The sequence below is a fragment of the Protomyctophum bolini genome (assembly GCF_963924005.1).
Source record: "Protomyctophum bolini genome assembly, chromosome: 5".
NCBI lineage: Eukaryota > Metazoa > Chordata > Actinopteri > Myctophiformes > Myctophidae > Protomyctophum > Protomyctophum bolini.
Window position 1 is genome coordinate 18,128,157 of NC_137866.1, and position 15,082 is coordinate 18,143,238.

The window sequence follows — 15,082 nt, forward strand, 5'->3', positions numbered from 1 at the left end:
GAGACCTTAGAGACCAATGGCAAGGGTTGCTTGAATTTCATTGGCTATCGCCCACTATCGCCGGGAGACATCGCAAAAAGGTGAATTATTTTTATCTTTTCGGCCAACGTTCCTCCGCCCATTTTTCGACCATCGCCTGTTCGCCTGCTATCGCCTCTATCGCCAGTAGTTGCCGGGTCCCAGTGTGCACTGTGTGTGTGTGTGTGTGTGTGTGTGTGTGTGTGTGTGTGTGTGTGTGTGTTTGTGTGTGTGTTCACACCTCCATGCCACCCACTGCTTCTAGTGTCTGTCATGGAAATTAACTGGTCCTATCTCTCTGAAACACACACACACACACACACACACACACACACACACACACACACACACACACACACACACACACACACCTACAAGCTATTACCATTTGGCCAATGTTTGACCAGTTTTTATAGTATAGTTGGTTACTTTTGATGTAGTAGCGAGTAGCCTAATTTTGTATGAAAAGGTCTTAAAAGTCCTATACAATTGTCACTTCACAGTCATTCATTTGGAGTCCCATGCAGAGATATAAAACAATGGTTAAACTAATCTATAACATTGAAGTTTACGTGTATTAAGGTCCCAGAGATAAAACAACTGTAATAAATCACAGGTCTTTCATCTTTGGCTTAGCTAATACAGTATGCATCTCAAACAGGGTCTGGACTGTCTGGGGGTCCTTGACATTCCAGACTCTGCTCTCCAGTCTCCACTCCCGAGTCCCCCCCCCCCCCAACACACACACACTCTAAAGTCTAAACCATGTTTTCCCAACGATACAATGTTTTATATGCAGTGAATATATGAAAGCAGTAATGCAGGGGTATATCCACGTTTTGCTTTTGCATTGTAAACATATATGTTTTCTCATGCCAATAAAGCCCTGCTTTGAATTGAATTGAATGAATGGAAGGAGTAGTAGTTTTTTTTTTCTCCTTTTTTTTTGTCAATGAATCCGATGTTTTGCTGAGCAGCAGCATGCCTCTCCCCTGGTATTCCCCCCTCCCCCCCTGGTATTCCCCCCTCCCCACTCCAGGCCCTTGCCCCCCCCCTCTTCTTCTCACTTAATTCACTTCCTTCCTGCTTCCACTACTTCCTGCCCACCCATCCCCCACCCACCCCACCCCACCCTGCCCCCTCCTCTTCATTATAGATAGGACATAGGCCTACGTCACGTGGGCAACTGGCCGTCCCCATGCACCTTCACTTCAATGCAGCCCGCAGGTTAATATCGGAATACTGATATTTATTTCAGCTGTTACAATTCCAAAGTTAATCCAAACATGATTGAAAACATAACCCGTTTACAGACTATAGCATTGAAATGTTGTCTTTTCTTTTATGTCCAACATATTTGGATTTAAGTTCACATCGTTAACACAATTATAACTAAATGCATTTGAAATTAAATAAATACATTTTACTTCGCACGATTCCAATCAAAAAAGTATTCAGGATTCCAGTTCAAGATCGGCTATTTTTGCTACTTTTGTGTGACATACCGGTACTAGAATAACGAAGTAGTTCAAGTTAATAACTAGGCCTAAACGCATTTTAGGATTTTCAGGATTCCAATTCGAATCTGGTCCGGATCGGATGTCCCTGTAGAAGTATGTTTTTAGGGGTCCGACAGCAACATTTGATTTAGTTTTAGTATAGTCTTCTGAAATGTTTTAGTTTTGTGTACGATTTTAGTCGACTAAACCTACAGTTGATTTAATATTTTTGACTGGCAGTGATGCCTGACAGATACTCAGCTGGAGAGGGAGGGGTGGAAGTGTGATGCAAATAGCAGATCTACAAGCAGCGTGACACGTTGTGAGCTTGTAGATCGGCTATTTTCAGAGCATGACTTGTCTTCTAGTTCTACTGGATCTCTTCTCCACTAGTACTTGCCTAACATTTTAGTCTAGTTTGTATTTGTTGACAAAATTCAAATTGTCAGTATATACAGTCTTAGATTTAGTCATCATCTTAATTTTTAATTTCGTTTTTATGTAGTTCGCACATTTTTCGTCATAGTTTTAGACAAAATCAACACTCCTTGACAGGTAACCCAAAGTCGCTTATAGTAAGCAGACATGGCAACACTGCCTTCAGTGTGAGGTGAGCATTAATGCTGTGCTGTCTGACTGACTGACACCGCCTCACTGGTACCACCTGCAGAACAACATAGGAACTGTAACAGCCTTACTGTAAAATGAAACAGAACAAATTATTTTTCTGCAGGGGAAAAAAAGAGTAAATAAATCATTTTGTTCATTTGGATTTACCAATCACAATCAGGCGTTCAACCAAGCCGCGGAATAAGCCGGGTTTAGCGGTCGTTGCAGTTATCGGTTGATGATAAATCAATAGTTATCGGTTGATGATAAATCAATAGTTATCGGTAAATCAATAGTTATTGGTTGATGCTAAATCAATAGTTATTGGTTGATGATAAATCAATAGTTATTGGTTGATGATAAATCAACAGTTAATCAATAGTTATCGGTTGATGATAAATCAATAGCTATTGGTTGATGATAAATCAATAGTTATTGGTTGATGATAAATCAACAGTTAATCAATAGTTATCGGTTGATGATAAATCAATAGTTATCGGTTGATGATAAATCAATAGTTATCGGTTGATGATAAATCAATAGTTATCGGTAAATCAATAGTTATTGGTTGATGCTAAATCAATAGTTATTGGTTGATGCTAAATCAATAGTTATTGGTTAATGAAAAATCAATAGTTATTGGTTGATGAAAAATGAAGTTATTGGTTGATGATAAATTAAAACAAGTTATTGGTTGATGATGCTAAATCAATAGTTATTAGTTAATGCTAAATCAATAGTTATCGGTTGATGAAAAATGAAGTTATTGGTTGATAAATTAAAACAAGTTATTGGTTGATGCTAAATCAATAGTTATTGGTTGATGCTAAATCAATAGTTATTGGTTGATGCTAAATCAATAGTTATTGGTTGATGCTAAATCAATAGTTATTGGTTGATGCTAAATCAATAGTTATTGGTTGATGCTAAAACAATAGTTATTGGTTAATGCTAAATCAATAGTTATTGGTTAATGCTAAATCAATAGTTATTGGTTAATGCTAAATCAAGTTATTGGTTGATGATAAATTAAAACAAGTTATTGGTTGATGCTAAATCAATAGTTATTGGTTGATGCTAAATCAATAGTTATTGGTTGATGATAAATCAATACACAAAAAATATTTTTCTCAGCTTTATTTTCATGTTCCACGTCTTGAGCATGAAACCAATTCACTTTGAAAGCAATACAATATTTAAAAAAGCAAATGGTCTCAAGTTGACAATATTGCAAAAAAAACTAGGGATGTCCGATAATTTCCGATACCGATGTCAGCCGATATCAACCGATACCGTTATATGCGGTCGTGGAATTAATACATTGTGCCTAGTCGTTTTGTGATGCCGCAGTTGGATGCATTCATGAATGTAACGTTTTTCAAATAACAAATAAACATAAATTTGGGAGAAATTGAAATGAATTAAAATGTATCAAAACTGATAATCATATTGTAAGATATTATATCTTTACGCAAATATCGGACGATAATATCGGGAGGGATATAATATCGGACATCACTTTTTAAAACAGTGCGGTCAGAATTTCACTTCAAGTTCATATTCTCAGCAGTAGTCTCTGAATATTCCAGAACTACAAAGTATCACAGCATTCATTTTTTTTAAGTGATTGATTGTTGCAACAGTGCAAATAAAATGGCCTGTTTCAGTAGACTTTCAGTGAAATCAATGAAAACGAGAGTTCAATTGGTATAAAGCAGTGGCTCTCAAACATTCTTTTGGCTCAGGTCACCCGACCTCTATAAATAATTTATACACGGCACCACCTGAATGACTTTGTTACTTTATAGCACCTCATGTCATTTTAACGCTATGTAAATAATATGTAAATCTTTGCGCCTAAGATACAGTATGTAACAAGGAAAAGTTGAGAGGATATCAGTTTCCATTTCAGAACAGACTGAAAATAACTTTTTAGACGTGGCGTTTAATCAACAACTTTAACCCCAGCATCCCGCAGGGGGGGGGGGGGGGGGGGGGGGCGGACATTCACTAAAAATAGCCGATCTACAAGCTGACAATGCGTCATAACTTGACGCGTTGTGAGCTTGTAGATTTACTATTTTTGATGAAGAGAGACTCAGTGTACTGTATAGGCTGAAAAAGAACGCCCCAAGTACAGTTTAACTTGAGTCTAGACTAGGGTCTAAGTGGTTAAACTGATCAAAGCATTCTGAGGCACCCCATGGACTTGTGTCACTGACGGCACCCACGTCGTTGAGAAGCCCCTATAAAGCCACCGGAGTTGGGAATGTGGGCCCTATTTTCGTCAGGGCTAAACCCCTTATTTGCCTTTTTATACAATTTATACTAAACTTGCCGATCTTACACGGACACGTTGTGAGCTTGTAGATCGGGCCATTTTAACTTTTAAGGTTTTTCAAAATAGTAAAACATGGCAAATAAGTTTAGGGGTATAAGGGGTGGTGCAAATCTGCAAGATATAGCTCAGTGTGTCTGACCATTCACACAATGTCTTTTATGTCTGACTTTTTTGGGAGGGTGAAGTTGTACCATAGTATTACCATAGTATCTAAAATAAATGTTCTTTTTACATATATTATAATTTGACAGGCCGTGCATAATCATCAGACCGTATACATTCACCAAATTAAATCAAGTCAAACATGAGTCGGGGGGGGGGGGGGGAGTTAAGAAAAACAAAACAAAAACAGTCAGAGCTGTGGAATCCATCTAAACAAATCTGAGAGGACATCCCTGGCTAATATAGGCCAGTCAATCTAAACTAAACCTGATTGGATGCCAAAAACGAAACCTAAGGTTTTTTTACGCCAGGGATTAACAGGGAGCTGGAACTCCTTATAATGGTCAGCACACTCTATAGTAGGGATGAAGTGTTAAACTAGGGGCTTTTCATGATTCTGAACCCATTCCATGCATTACCGGTAGTTTTGCACAAAAAACACTCCTTGGGCTAAATTCGGCCATGACGGCTATGGCCGTTTTTTCCCCCAATGAGTGTTTTTCGTGCTAAACGAATGCTTGCAATGGATTCAGAATCATGAAAACCTCCTAGTTCGACATGTCACATGCTACATAAAGCATAAGGGCATTCTTATAATTTCAAACCCTTCAAGAATTTAATTCACAAATGTTAATGTTATTTGGATGACCCTAAGGATCATTACAACTTTGAATGATTGCTATCTCAATTTCCTTTGGGTCAAACCTAAGATTGACTGGCTTAATAAGACGTATATGCCGTAACACATTATAATTGCCCTCTATAACTATAATTAAAAAAATACCTTCATGTGTGAAGTGAGGGGCGATCTTATCATCATACATCATCTCATTCTGGCCCATTACAATTAGTGATTTCTAAAATAAATAAAATATGAAAGGTGTTTATAATTTAAAATTTTAGTCATCAAGGGCAAGTATAATGTTTTAAGGCATATAAGTCTTATTATCATTGTTATTGTTTTAAGAACAGCATATCACAAGTAGCAGAGCTACACTCGTGACATGTTTGGAGCCTCTGGAGATCTGCTACTTCTGATGCTGTTGAATTTGAATCCTGAAAAAGTTGAACGTTTTGACCGTCTTGGGAACATGTGACGATGTATTGGCGGTAGATCTAGACGGGGCATATTTGGGGCTCTACTCATCATCACTCAGCGATGACGAGGATGATGAGGATGAAGAGGAGGCTGGCAGAGCAGTGGAACCGCCCCCAGGTGGTTGTCATGGATATGACGCCATGACAGTCACACTGACACAAACCACATGGTTTCTAGAACACGGTTTCCCAAACACACATTTGTGGGTCGTGGACACAATTATTATGGGTCAATTTTTTTGTTTTTTTTGTTTCCTACATTTTCTTACCCGAGAGTTAAAGGCAGCAAAGGCCTGCGGTGACCGAATTACCAATCCAAAATCCACTGTAAAGAAAAATAAAAATAATAATAAATAAAGAAAAAGAAATAAAAATAAAAATATATAACTACATTCGTACAGCATATGAACTCCTCAGTAACCTATTGGATAATGTAAGGTTGGGGTTTTTTCCCAGTAAAGCTTTGGGGGGAAAAAAAGAAAAGAAAAAAAGAAAAAGACAGAAGAGAATAAATAATATCAAATAAATAAACTTTCAGAAAGCTCTGACTGTTTGGCGTCAACGTTTCACAATGAACAGCTGTTATATAAAATACAAAAAACAGGCCCAAAACGATGACGATGATGATGATGATGTTTAGTGTTACTTGGGATCCACATCCAACATGGAGGAACCAAGGATCAGTTCCATCACATTTGGAACCGATTCCCAAACCTGTTGTGCGTGTGCGCACGTGTGCGTGTGTGTGTGTGTGTGTGTGTGTGTGTGTTTTAAATGTAGGACAAGAAAATGGGATATTTACTTGAATCTTGGCCCAATCTTGGTCGGTGAGTCGCAAATGGGTCCCGACCCACAGTTTGGGAACCAGTGCTCTAAAATGGGTTGAACTTCAAAAGGATCCCAACGATGATGAAGATGACACTGTGATGAAATAATAAATAAACTCATAGTACTTGTACAAGCCTCCCTGCTGATTGGCCACGTCAGTCCCATTCATTTAGCCTCACTGCTGAGTGCTGATTGGCCATGTCAGTCCCATTCATATAATTTCATGCATGGACGTCCTCAGTCAGCAGAGGGCGCCGTTGTTGATATGATCTGGCCCAGCTTTGTACAACCTGCATGGGGACGAACAGTCATGAATGCATTGACATTAAAATATTATACAAGTTATCAATGCATTTACATTCAAATAGTATACAAGTTATCAATACATGGACATTACAATAATAAAATATTATACAAGTTATCAATGCATTGACATTAAAATATTATACAAGTTATCAATACATGGACATTAAATATGTTAAATTCCATTAAATTCCATATGTTGATCTGACCCCCCATGCCAAAGCGCCAGCACTCGCCCTTTAGGGCGAGGTCGCTTCTCGCCCCCAGGGCGTCTTACTGGTAGTAGTAATGGGAGTAGTTGGTAGTAGTAGTACGAAGTTATAAAGCTCTATATTGTGATAGTAATAATGGTGTTAAATAGCTCTTAGAGGTGGCCTCCTCTTTCACACACATACGGTACAATGTCATGGTGTTACAGTACCTTGGTGTAGCACACACTCATGCACGGCACGCTCGCGCACGCACACACACACACACACACACACACACTCCGCGAGGCGTCATGGCATTACCTTGGTGTCCTCCTCTCTCCACAGCATCTCCTGCTCCGCCTCGTTCACCTCCTCCGACGGGTCGTAGGTGTAGACCGGCAGGAGCTGGTGTCTCAGTCTGTCCATCCTGAAGACAGGAGACATGTTAACACTACAGTCTACAGGAGCTGGTGTCTCAGTATGTTCATCCTGAAGACAGGAGACATGTTAACATTACAGTCTACAGGAGCTGGTGTCTCAGTATGTTCATCCTGAAGACAGGAGACATGTTAACACTACAGTCTACAGGAGCTGGTGTCTCAGTCTGTCCATCCTGAAGACAGGAGACATGTTAACACTACAGTCTACAGGAGCTGGTGGCTCAGTCTGTCCATCCTGAGGACATGAGACATGTTAACACTACAGTCTACAGGAGCTGGTGGCTCAGTCTGTCCATCCTGAAGACAGGAGACATGTTAACACTACAGTCTACAGGAGCTGGTGTCTCAGTATGTTCATCCTGAAGACAGGAGACATGTTAACACTACAGTCTACAGGAGCTGGTGTCTCAGTCTGTCCATCCTGAAGACAGGAGACATGTTAACACTACAGTCTACAGGAGCTGGTGTCTCAGTCTGTCCATCCTGAAGACAGGAGACATGTTAACACTACAGTCTACAGGAGCTGGTGTCTCAGTCTGTCCATCCTGAAGACAGGAGACATGTTAACACTACAGTCTGCAGGAGCTGGTGTCTCAGTCTGTCCATCCTGAGGACATGAGACATGTTAACACTACAGTCTACAGGAGCTGGTGTCACTACAGTCTGTCCATTCTGAGGACATGAGACATGTTAACACTACAGTCTGTCCATTCTGAGGACTGGAGACATGTTAACACTACAGTCTGTCCATTCTGAGGACATGAGACATGTTAACACTACAGTCTGTCCATTCTGAGGACTGCAGACATGTTAACACTACAGTCTGTCCATCCTGAGGACATGAGACATGTTAACACTAGTCTGTCCATCCTGAGGACATGATACATGTTAACACTACAGTCTGTCCATCCTGAGGACATGAGACATGTTAACACTACAGTCTGTCCATTCTGAGGACTGGAGACATGTTAACACTACAGTCTGTCCATCCTGAGGACATGAGACATGTTAACACTACAGTCTGTCCAATCTGAGGACATGAGACATGTTAACACTACAGTCTGTCCAATCTGAGGACATGAGACACAAGATATATAAAATAAAAAAATACCAATTGGTATATTATTAAAAGGGAGAAAAACATTTCCAAACTTTGTGTGATGAGTTTCTATAAATTGCATGTATTATGATGATGTCCTTGCAGCCAAAAGCACGTCCACATGCAGTGGAAGCAAAGCATGCAGAAACAAGCAGTGGAAAGACACTATATTACTAGGGATGCACCAAATGGGAAATTCTTGGCCGAATCAGAATATAGAATATAGGAAACAGTTGGCCGAAAACCAATTACAGAATAGCCAAATATGATTCATATTATATATAATTTATTCTTTCTTTTTTTTATACCAATTTCTGTACCATTCATCATGGCTTTATTGTAGAGCTACATGATAATGGAAAAGTATATGATTACATTCTGTCCACAACACAACATAACAGTAGGTTACGACATGACTACACGGTTTCGGCTCTAAAATTGCATAATTGTTTCGGTGGCCGAATATTCGGTTCAGGATATTCCTTCCTTGCATCAGAGAACAATGTTGTGTAAGGAATAGAAGAGGGACATACAAACACAGCTTACCTTCGTTTCTTCCTTATGTACATAACCTAGAGAGCACAGAAACACATGGACAACACAACACGGAGCATGGAATCAGTTTACACAGGCTTTTGGACGAGCATCATCAACACAACATGCGTGTCATGTCAATCCGTGTCAGGATTTCACGGTGTCATTTCACAGGCCCATGTTGGTATGGCCAACAGTCCACTCCAGCTCCATTTCACGCGCTTATAAAACCGCAACGGAAGAAATGTTCCGCCGTCGACCATTTTTTTCACAGACGTAAACGAGAAAAAAACCAAGCTATGATGACTGACACTATGAATAAATACACTGACAATATTGTCAACCAGAATTAGCTTGAACAAGTGGTGGAAAAAGTACTCAAATGTATCAGTACAACATTGTAAAAATACTCAAGTAACAAATTGCAAGTAAAAGTCTGTTTTTAAAATTTACTTGAGTAAAATTACGGTTCAAAGGTTGTGACATGAAAATGTACCAAAGTAAAAGTACTCATACAGAATGTCCCATTTCATACGTTTTCAAATGTATAAAGATCTTTTGAAAATAGCCGCTCTACAAGCTCACAATGCGACGCATTGTGAGCTTGTAGAGCGGCTATTTTGATTGAACAACAAATGATCAGAGCTTAAGTGCTTAAGCCCCTTAAGAGCTTAAGCCCCTTCACTTGACGTGGTAGTGTCAAACTTGGCCTCAGATTCTGTCTCTCTGCAGCATGAATTGGTAGACAGCAAATTGCTTCTAAATGGCCAAAAAACCAAGGCCATGCTTTTTGCTCCAAATAGTACTGTCTTTAGCCCCCCAAACATCATCACTATAGATGGAGTAACCATCGAATGGGTGGTACTTTACAAGTATCTTGGGATTTGGTTGGACAACAAGCTAAATTTCAATCATCACATCGATGCACTGGTTAAGAAGTTAAAATTCACTTTGAGCTTCTTTTACAGAATGAAGTCCTGTTTTTCTCCTGCCTCACGGAAAAGGCTGGTCACTAGCCTGTTCCTCTGCATTGGGCAGACTTGATCCCCTTTTTCATGCTGCTTTGAGATTCATTACCAGCTCCACCTACAGGACACATCATTGTATTCTGTACTCCTTAGTAGGGTTAGTTTTATATTAGCATAGTAGTTTCAAGACGTATTGTTCTTATTTGTCTGTAATTGGTTAGCTATTTAGACTCTCTCTGAGCCTCCCTGGTAGTAGGTTTTTGGTATTACGGATGTCATATGTTTGTCTTTGTCATGTCCTGTATTTGTTGTTACTGGCAGAGCTGTGTAACATTTATTTGCCTCTTCTCTTGGCCAGTGTGCACTCGTCAAAGAGACTATGGTCTCAATGTGATTTACTGGTTAAATAAAGGTTAAATTAAATAAATACATAAGTGGCTTTAACCCCTCACTCACCACGGCCGCGGCGATCCCGACGATGGTGAGGAGGAAGAGCGGGACGAGGACGTAGCCCACGGCGGCGTCCCCTCCGCCGACCGAGGGGGGGGGAGTGGTCGAGTTCATGGCATGGGGGGAGGGAGGGGGGCGTCAGATCCCCCCCACTCACTGTCTCTGTCTCGGGCCTGTCTCTCTCTATCTCTCTCTCCGGCCCCTGTCTCTCTCTCTGTCTCTGTGTGTCTGTCTGTCTGTCTGTTCTTCAAATGTCCTCTTGTCTTGTCGTCTGCCTCGTCGTCCTCCTCCTGGTTTCATGTGACTGCCACATGGCTCCTAATCAGTGTGAAATCTGCACAATCGGGGAGAGGCACGCACGCACACACACACACACACACACACAGACACACACACACACACACACACACACACACACACACACACACACACACACACACACACACACACACACACACACACGGTACAAGGGTTAATAACACGGCATGCTTATTTAAAACCACACATGTTCATTGTAAAACGTTTTTTTTATTAAATACAGTCACACATAAACCCGTGTTAATGTTGTCAGCTAAAAATGTTTTGTCTGCCTTTTTTGACGATTTTGTCAACAAATAAAAACTAGACTACAATGTCAGGGAGGGACTAGTGGAGAAGAGGTCCAGCAGAGTAGAACTAAAAGACAAGTCATTTTATGTTTGGTTGTGCTCGGGTGTCGTGCTCTGAAAATAGCAGATCAGTCTACAAGCTCACAACGTGTTTCGCATAAACTGTGCATTTCTGATTCTGTTATATTTCCTAGGGGTGTAACGGGATACATTATAACAGTGGCACGCATCACAATACATGGTTGACGATACGATACGTGGACGAGATTTTGCGTATTGTATCGCCACTCATGGCGATACAATACGATTCAATGATTTCCAATGATGTGTTACAGTATACATGGGCAACTGGCGGCCCCCAGCCCCACCATCATTTTAATGTGGCACTGATTGATCTACAAGCTCAGAACGCGTCGCTGACGCATTTTGAGATTGTAGATCGGCAATGTTTTGCTAAGACAGTAATATGCAGTGTGACCCTCTGGAGTGAGTTTGGAGTTTGGAACTATAGTGGCCCTCTCCCCTGGTGTTACAGGAGGATCAGGAGCAGTACTGCCAGACTCTTGAACAGTTTTTACTATATATTATATTTTTGGAAATATTCAAATGTTCCCTTACAAACAAGATCGGTATCGGCCGATCGTGAGAAAAACAATCGGTGATCGATATCAGTCCCAAAAACCCTCTAATTTATACTCGTACAAACATTAATTCATGACCTTTTATTGTCTCCACCAGGCGGAAGGCATGGGGAGAGAGTATGTTTTGCACTCCGTCCGTCCGTCTGTCTGTCCGTCTGTGAACAGCTAATCTCCGGCACCGTTAAACTGGCCGATGCCAAATTCTGCACACACACTCCCTGGATGCCAACAATGAACCTCTGCCCCAAAATTTCCAGAACGGCCTGTTATAGTGCCACCAGGAGGCCGACTTATGAAAAACATTTTTTTTTATATTACTCCTCCAGATTAAAAAAAAATGCAAATCGTTACACACTATCTCTATAGTCATGTGTTCAAGATGGATCTGTCCGATATTTCATATTCCATCCTAATTGGCTAACATTGGCTTTCAAAGTTTGCAGGATTGGCCCTTTTGAAACAAAAAGCCTCAAATCATGAACGCAGCGTGCAATTTACGTTAAATCTTTCACAGACTTTCCTACTAGGCTGAGGAATATATCCCGCCCTTTTCACATTGGCCTGTTAGCACCAACAACAGGTGGATTTTTGCAAAGCACATTTTTGGAACAAAAGTCCTCAAACCATCCAAGTTGTACGAATAAATCGCACCCTTTTCACATTGGCCTATTATAGGGCCACCAGGAGGCCACAACCTGACCTGGCCTGGTGGAGACCTGTGCCCCGAGGGGCACTTTTTCTAGTTTAATATGCACCCACGGGTAACAGGACAACTCACCCCTTTTCCGTTTCCTCCCGGGCTTTTACCCAGTGAGGGGTGGGAGAGGCTGGACGCAGTGGACCGCTGGACTTTGAATTTCTCTACTGAACTAGTATAAACTTTCACGACAGCAGACAGCCTATTAAGTACAAAAATAATTCATGAAAAGGCTACTACACTGAAGTCGGTTCACGGAAGTTGTTGTAGCCAAACGTGTGGTGATTATCTGACAAGGTACCATTTGAGTGTGCAAAACCTTACATATACTAAATTATACTAAATTGTTTAAAGGGTCAAATATAAGTAAAATAATATAGACTTTCCAAAAATAATAACAGCCAATAGCATATTACAACTAAGTTACCCCCCTATGGGGACAATTCTGGGAGGCAAAACGGGCAAGCACCAGCGGGTGAGTTATCCAGTATTCCATCCACGATGTTATATTATGGAATTTATGCTCGTCTATATCCCTTTTAACTGCAATGATGAGCCTGCACAACCAAGTGTTTCACCCACCTTAATTAATTGTAATGTGATGTGACAATAAAGTTAAATTAAAAGCGTTATTTTTGCAAATACATTAAATGGTGGTGCATTCATTCAACAGACAGACACTGTATATAGATAGACAGACAGAACGTCCAGTGACCCAGACAATAATATTGTAATTTTCATAATGTTGCTGTCTTGCTTATGTCTGAGGTGGGTGGGTCTTTCAATATCGCCATGATGCTCAGCTCAGTGACATAATAAAAGGTAGGTGTTTCTTTAGTTCACCCGTGTTTAGTGATAGAGTGACACTAGACAAATATTTCACTGGACCATTCTCACATGTCCCAGGACTGGGTGGACCAATACCCACATTTGTCACCGACTTTGACCCAAGCTATGATAGTGAAAACGCAATCATGTTTAGCTTTAGGTTAAAAGGGATGTTAAGGTATTATCTCTGTGGTTAAAAAAAGAACAATCGAATTTATATGAATTGGATTATCATTATAATGAGCATTATGACTGTTTAAATGTAGAGATTCTCACCGTGTAGTTTGTTTTCTCTTTCCTCTTCTGCTTCTTGTACTTCTGTGAAAATAAACTGTCAACAACACAAACCCGGAAGAGAGGAGCCCCGGCCTCACGCACGTGACCAAAACAGGCGGGGCCTAATATTAAAGAGACCGTGACATCAGATAGGCTCCTACCATAACATCAGATATACAATACCATAACATCAGATATACAAGACCAGAACATCAGATATAACGGACCATGACACATAACGGACCGGACCATGACACATATATAACACTGAACAGACCATGATGACACAGATATAACAGACCATGACACAGATAACAGACCATGACACAGATATAACAGACCATGACACAGATAATAACAGACCATGACACAGATAATAACAGACCATGACACAGATATAACAGACCATGACACAGATATAACAGACCATAACATCAGATATAACAGACCATGACACATATATAACAGACCATGACACAGATATAACAGACCATGACACAGATAATAACAGACCATGACACAGATATAACAGACCATAACATCAGATATAACAGACCATGGGCTGTATAGTTCTGGTGATTTTTAACAGAGTACATTTAGGATAATGTAATCCTGTGTTCTGGTGAATTTTAACAGAGTACATTTAGGCTAATGTAATCCTGTGTTCTGGTGAATTTTGGGATGTTGACACTTTTATCAGGATAAAAGTGGAACAATGTCAGGCCTACAGATATAGATTTGATGACTGAAGTAAATGTAAGACCCATCTTTAAAAATAACCGTTCATTATTTAAGTGAACATGTCTGTATGATTGCACGCACTGGGAGTTTATAATACCAAATAAAATACAGGAGAAACGACAATCCAGGTGTCGGCCAAAAGGAGACTCCTGCGGGTTCCAGCGGGGTTGGCAGCCCTGACCTCTGACACGGTGTCATGTTACGCCTCATTCTCAGAGGTACAGACCTGTAAGCAATTCCATTTGGTTCCATTTTGTACACTCTCAGAGTTACAGACCCTGTAAGGGTCGATTTGTTTCCATTTTGTACACTCTCAGAGTTACAGGGTCGATTTGGTTCCATTTGTACACTCTCAGAGTTGCAGACCCGTTAGGGGTCCATTTGGTTCCATGCAGTTGTACACTCTCAGAGTTACAATTCAATTCAAACTTTATTCCAGACACACAGGGGGTCTACTCTATACACATACAATACAATACAATTCGCTCTATCATCAACCGTTGACGTCAGAATAGGCTACATCCTCTCATTCTCAACCAATGGCACATCTCCCACCCAATCACGCCGGCCAATCACAATTTGTGTCCTAACTTTGTGTTTGTGATTACACACTTTTGTCTTCAGTGTTTGTGTTAAGACAGTATTTGTGTTAACACAAACACTCAAAGCTCAAAAATAAATAGGCTACAAACAAACATGACAGCGTTCTGGGAGTTTAGCCAAGTAGTATAGGCTGACCAGTTTGTTTTGG

General features: G+C 40.4%; 1 protein-coding gene across 3 annotated transcripts; it reads right to left on the reverse strand.

Moving 5' to 3' along the window:
• Positions 1–3,250: 3,250 nt before the first annotated feature.
• On the reverse strand, positions 3,251–13,802 carry smim29 (small integral membrane protein 29). 3 transcript variants are annotated; one of them, XM_080764541.1, is made up of 5 exons: positions 13,591–13,802; positions 10,547–10,874; positions 9,135–9,160; positions 7,371–7,467; positions 3,251–6,845 (listed from the first exon to the last, which is right to left on the reverse strand). In XM_080764541.1, the coding sequence occupies exons 2-5, from the start codon at positions 10,652–10,654 to the stop codon at positions 6,777–6,779; spliced, it is 300 nt and encodes a 99-aa protein (XP_080620667.1). In that variant the 5' UTR covers positions 10,655–10,874; positions 13,591–13,802; the 3' UTR covers positions 3,251–6,776. The 3 variants fall into 3 exon arrangements, with proteins under 3 accessions (XP_080620667.1, XP_080620666.1, XP_080620668.1); XM_080764540.1 differs by having other exon boundaries at positions 7,371–7,476; positions 13,591–13,786; XM_080764542.1 differs by lacking the exon at positions 9,135–9,160 and having other exon boundaries at positions 7,371–7,476; positions 13,591–13,799.
• Between the last annotated feature and the right edge of the window lie 1,280 nt (positions 13,803–15,082).

Excerpts from the sequence above, each read along its gene's own strand:
- smim29 (XM_080764540.1), bottom strand. The coding sequence starts at position 10,654 with ATGAACTCGACCACTCCCCCCCCCTCGGTCGGCGGAGGGGACGCCGCC. Across the intron at positions 7,477-9,134 it reads TACATAAGGAAGAAACGAAG|GATGGACAGACTGAGACACC; the intron begins GTAAGCTGTGTT and ends TCCTGTCTTCAG. Across the intron at positions 6,846-7,370 it reads GGAGAGAGGAGGACACCAAG|GTTGTACAAAGCTGGGCCAG; the intron begins GTAATGCCATGA and ends GTCCCCATGCAG.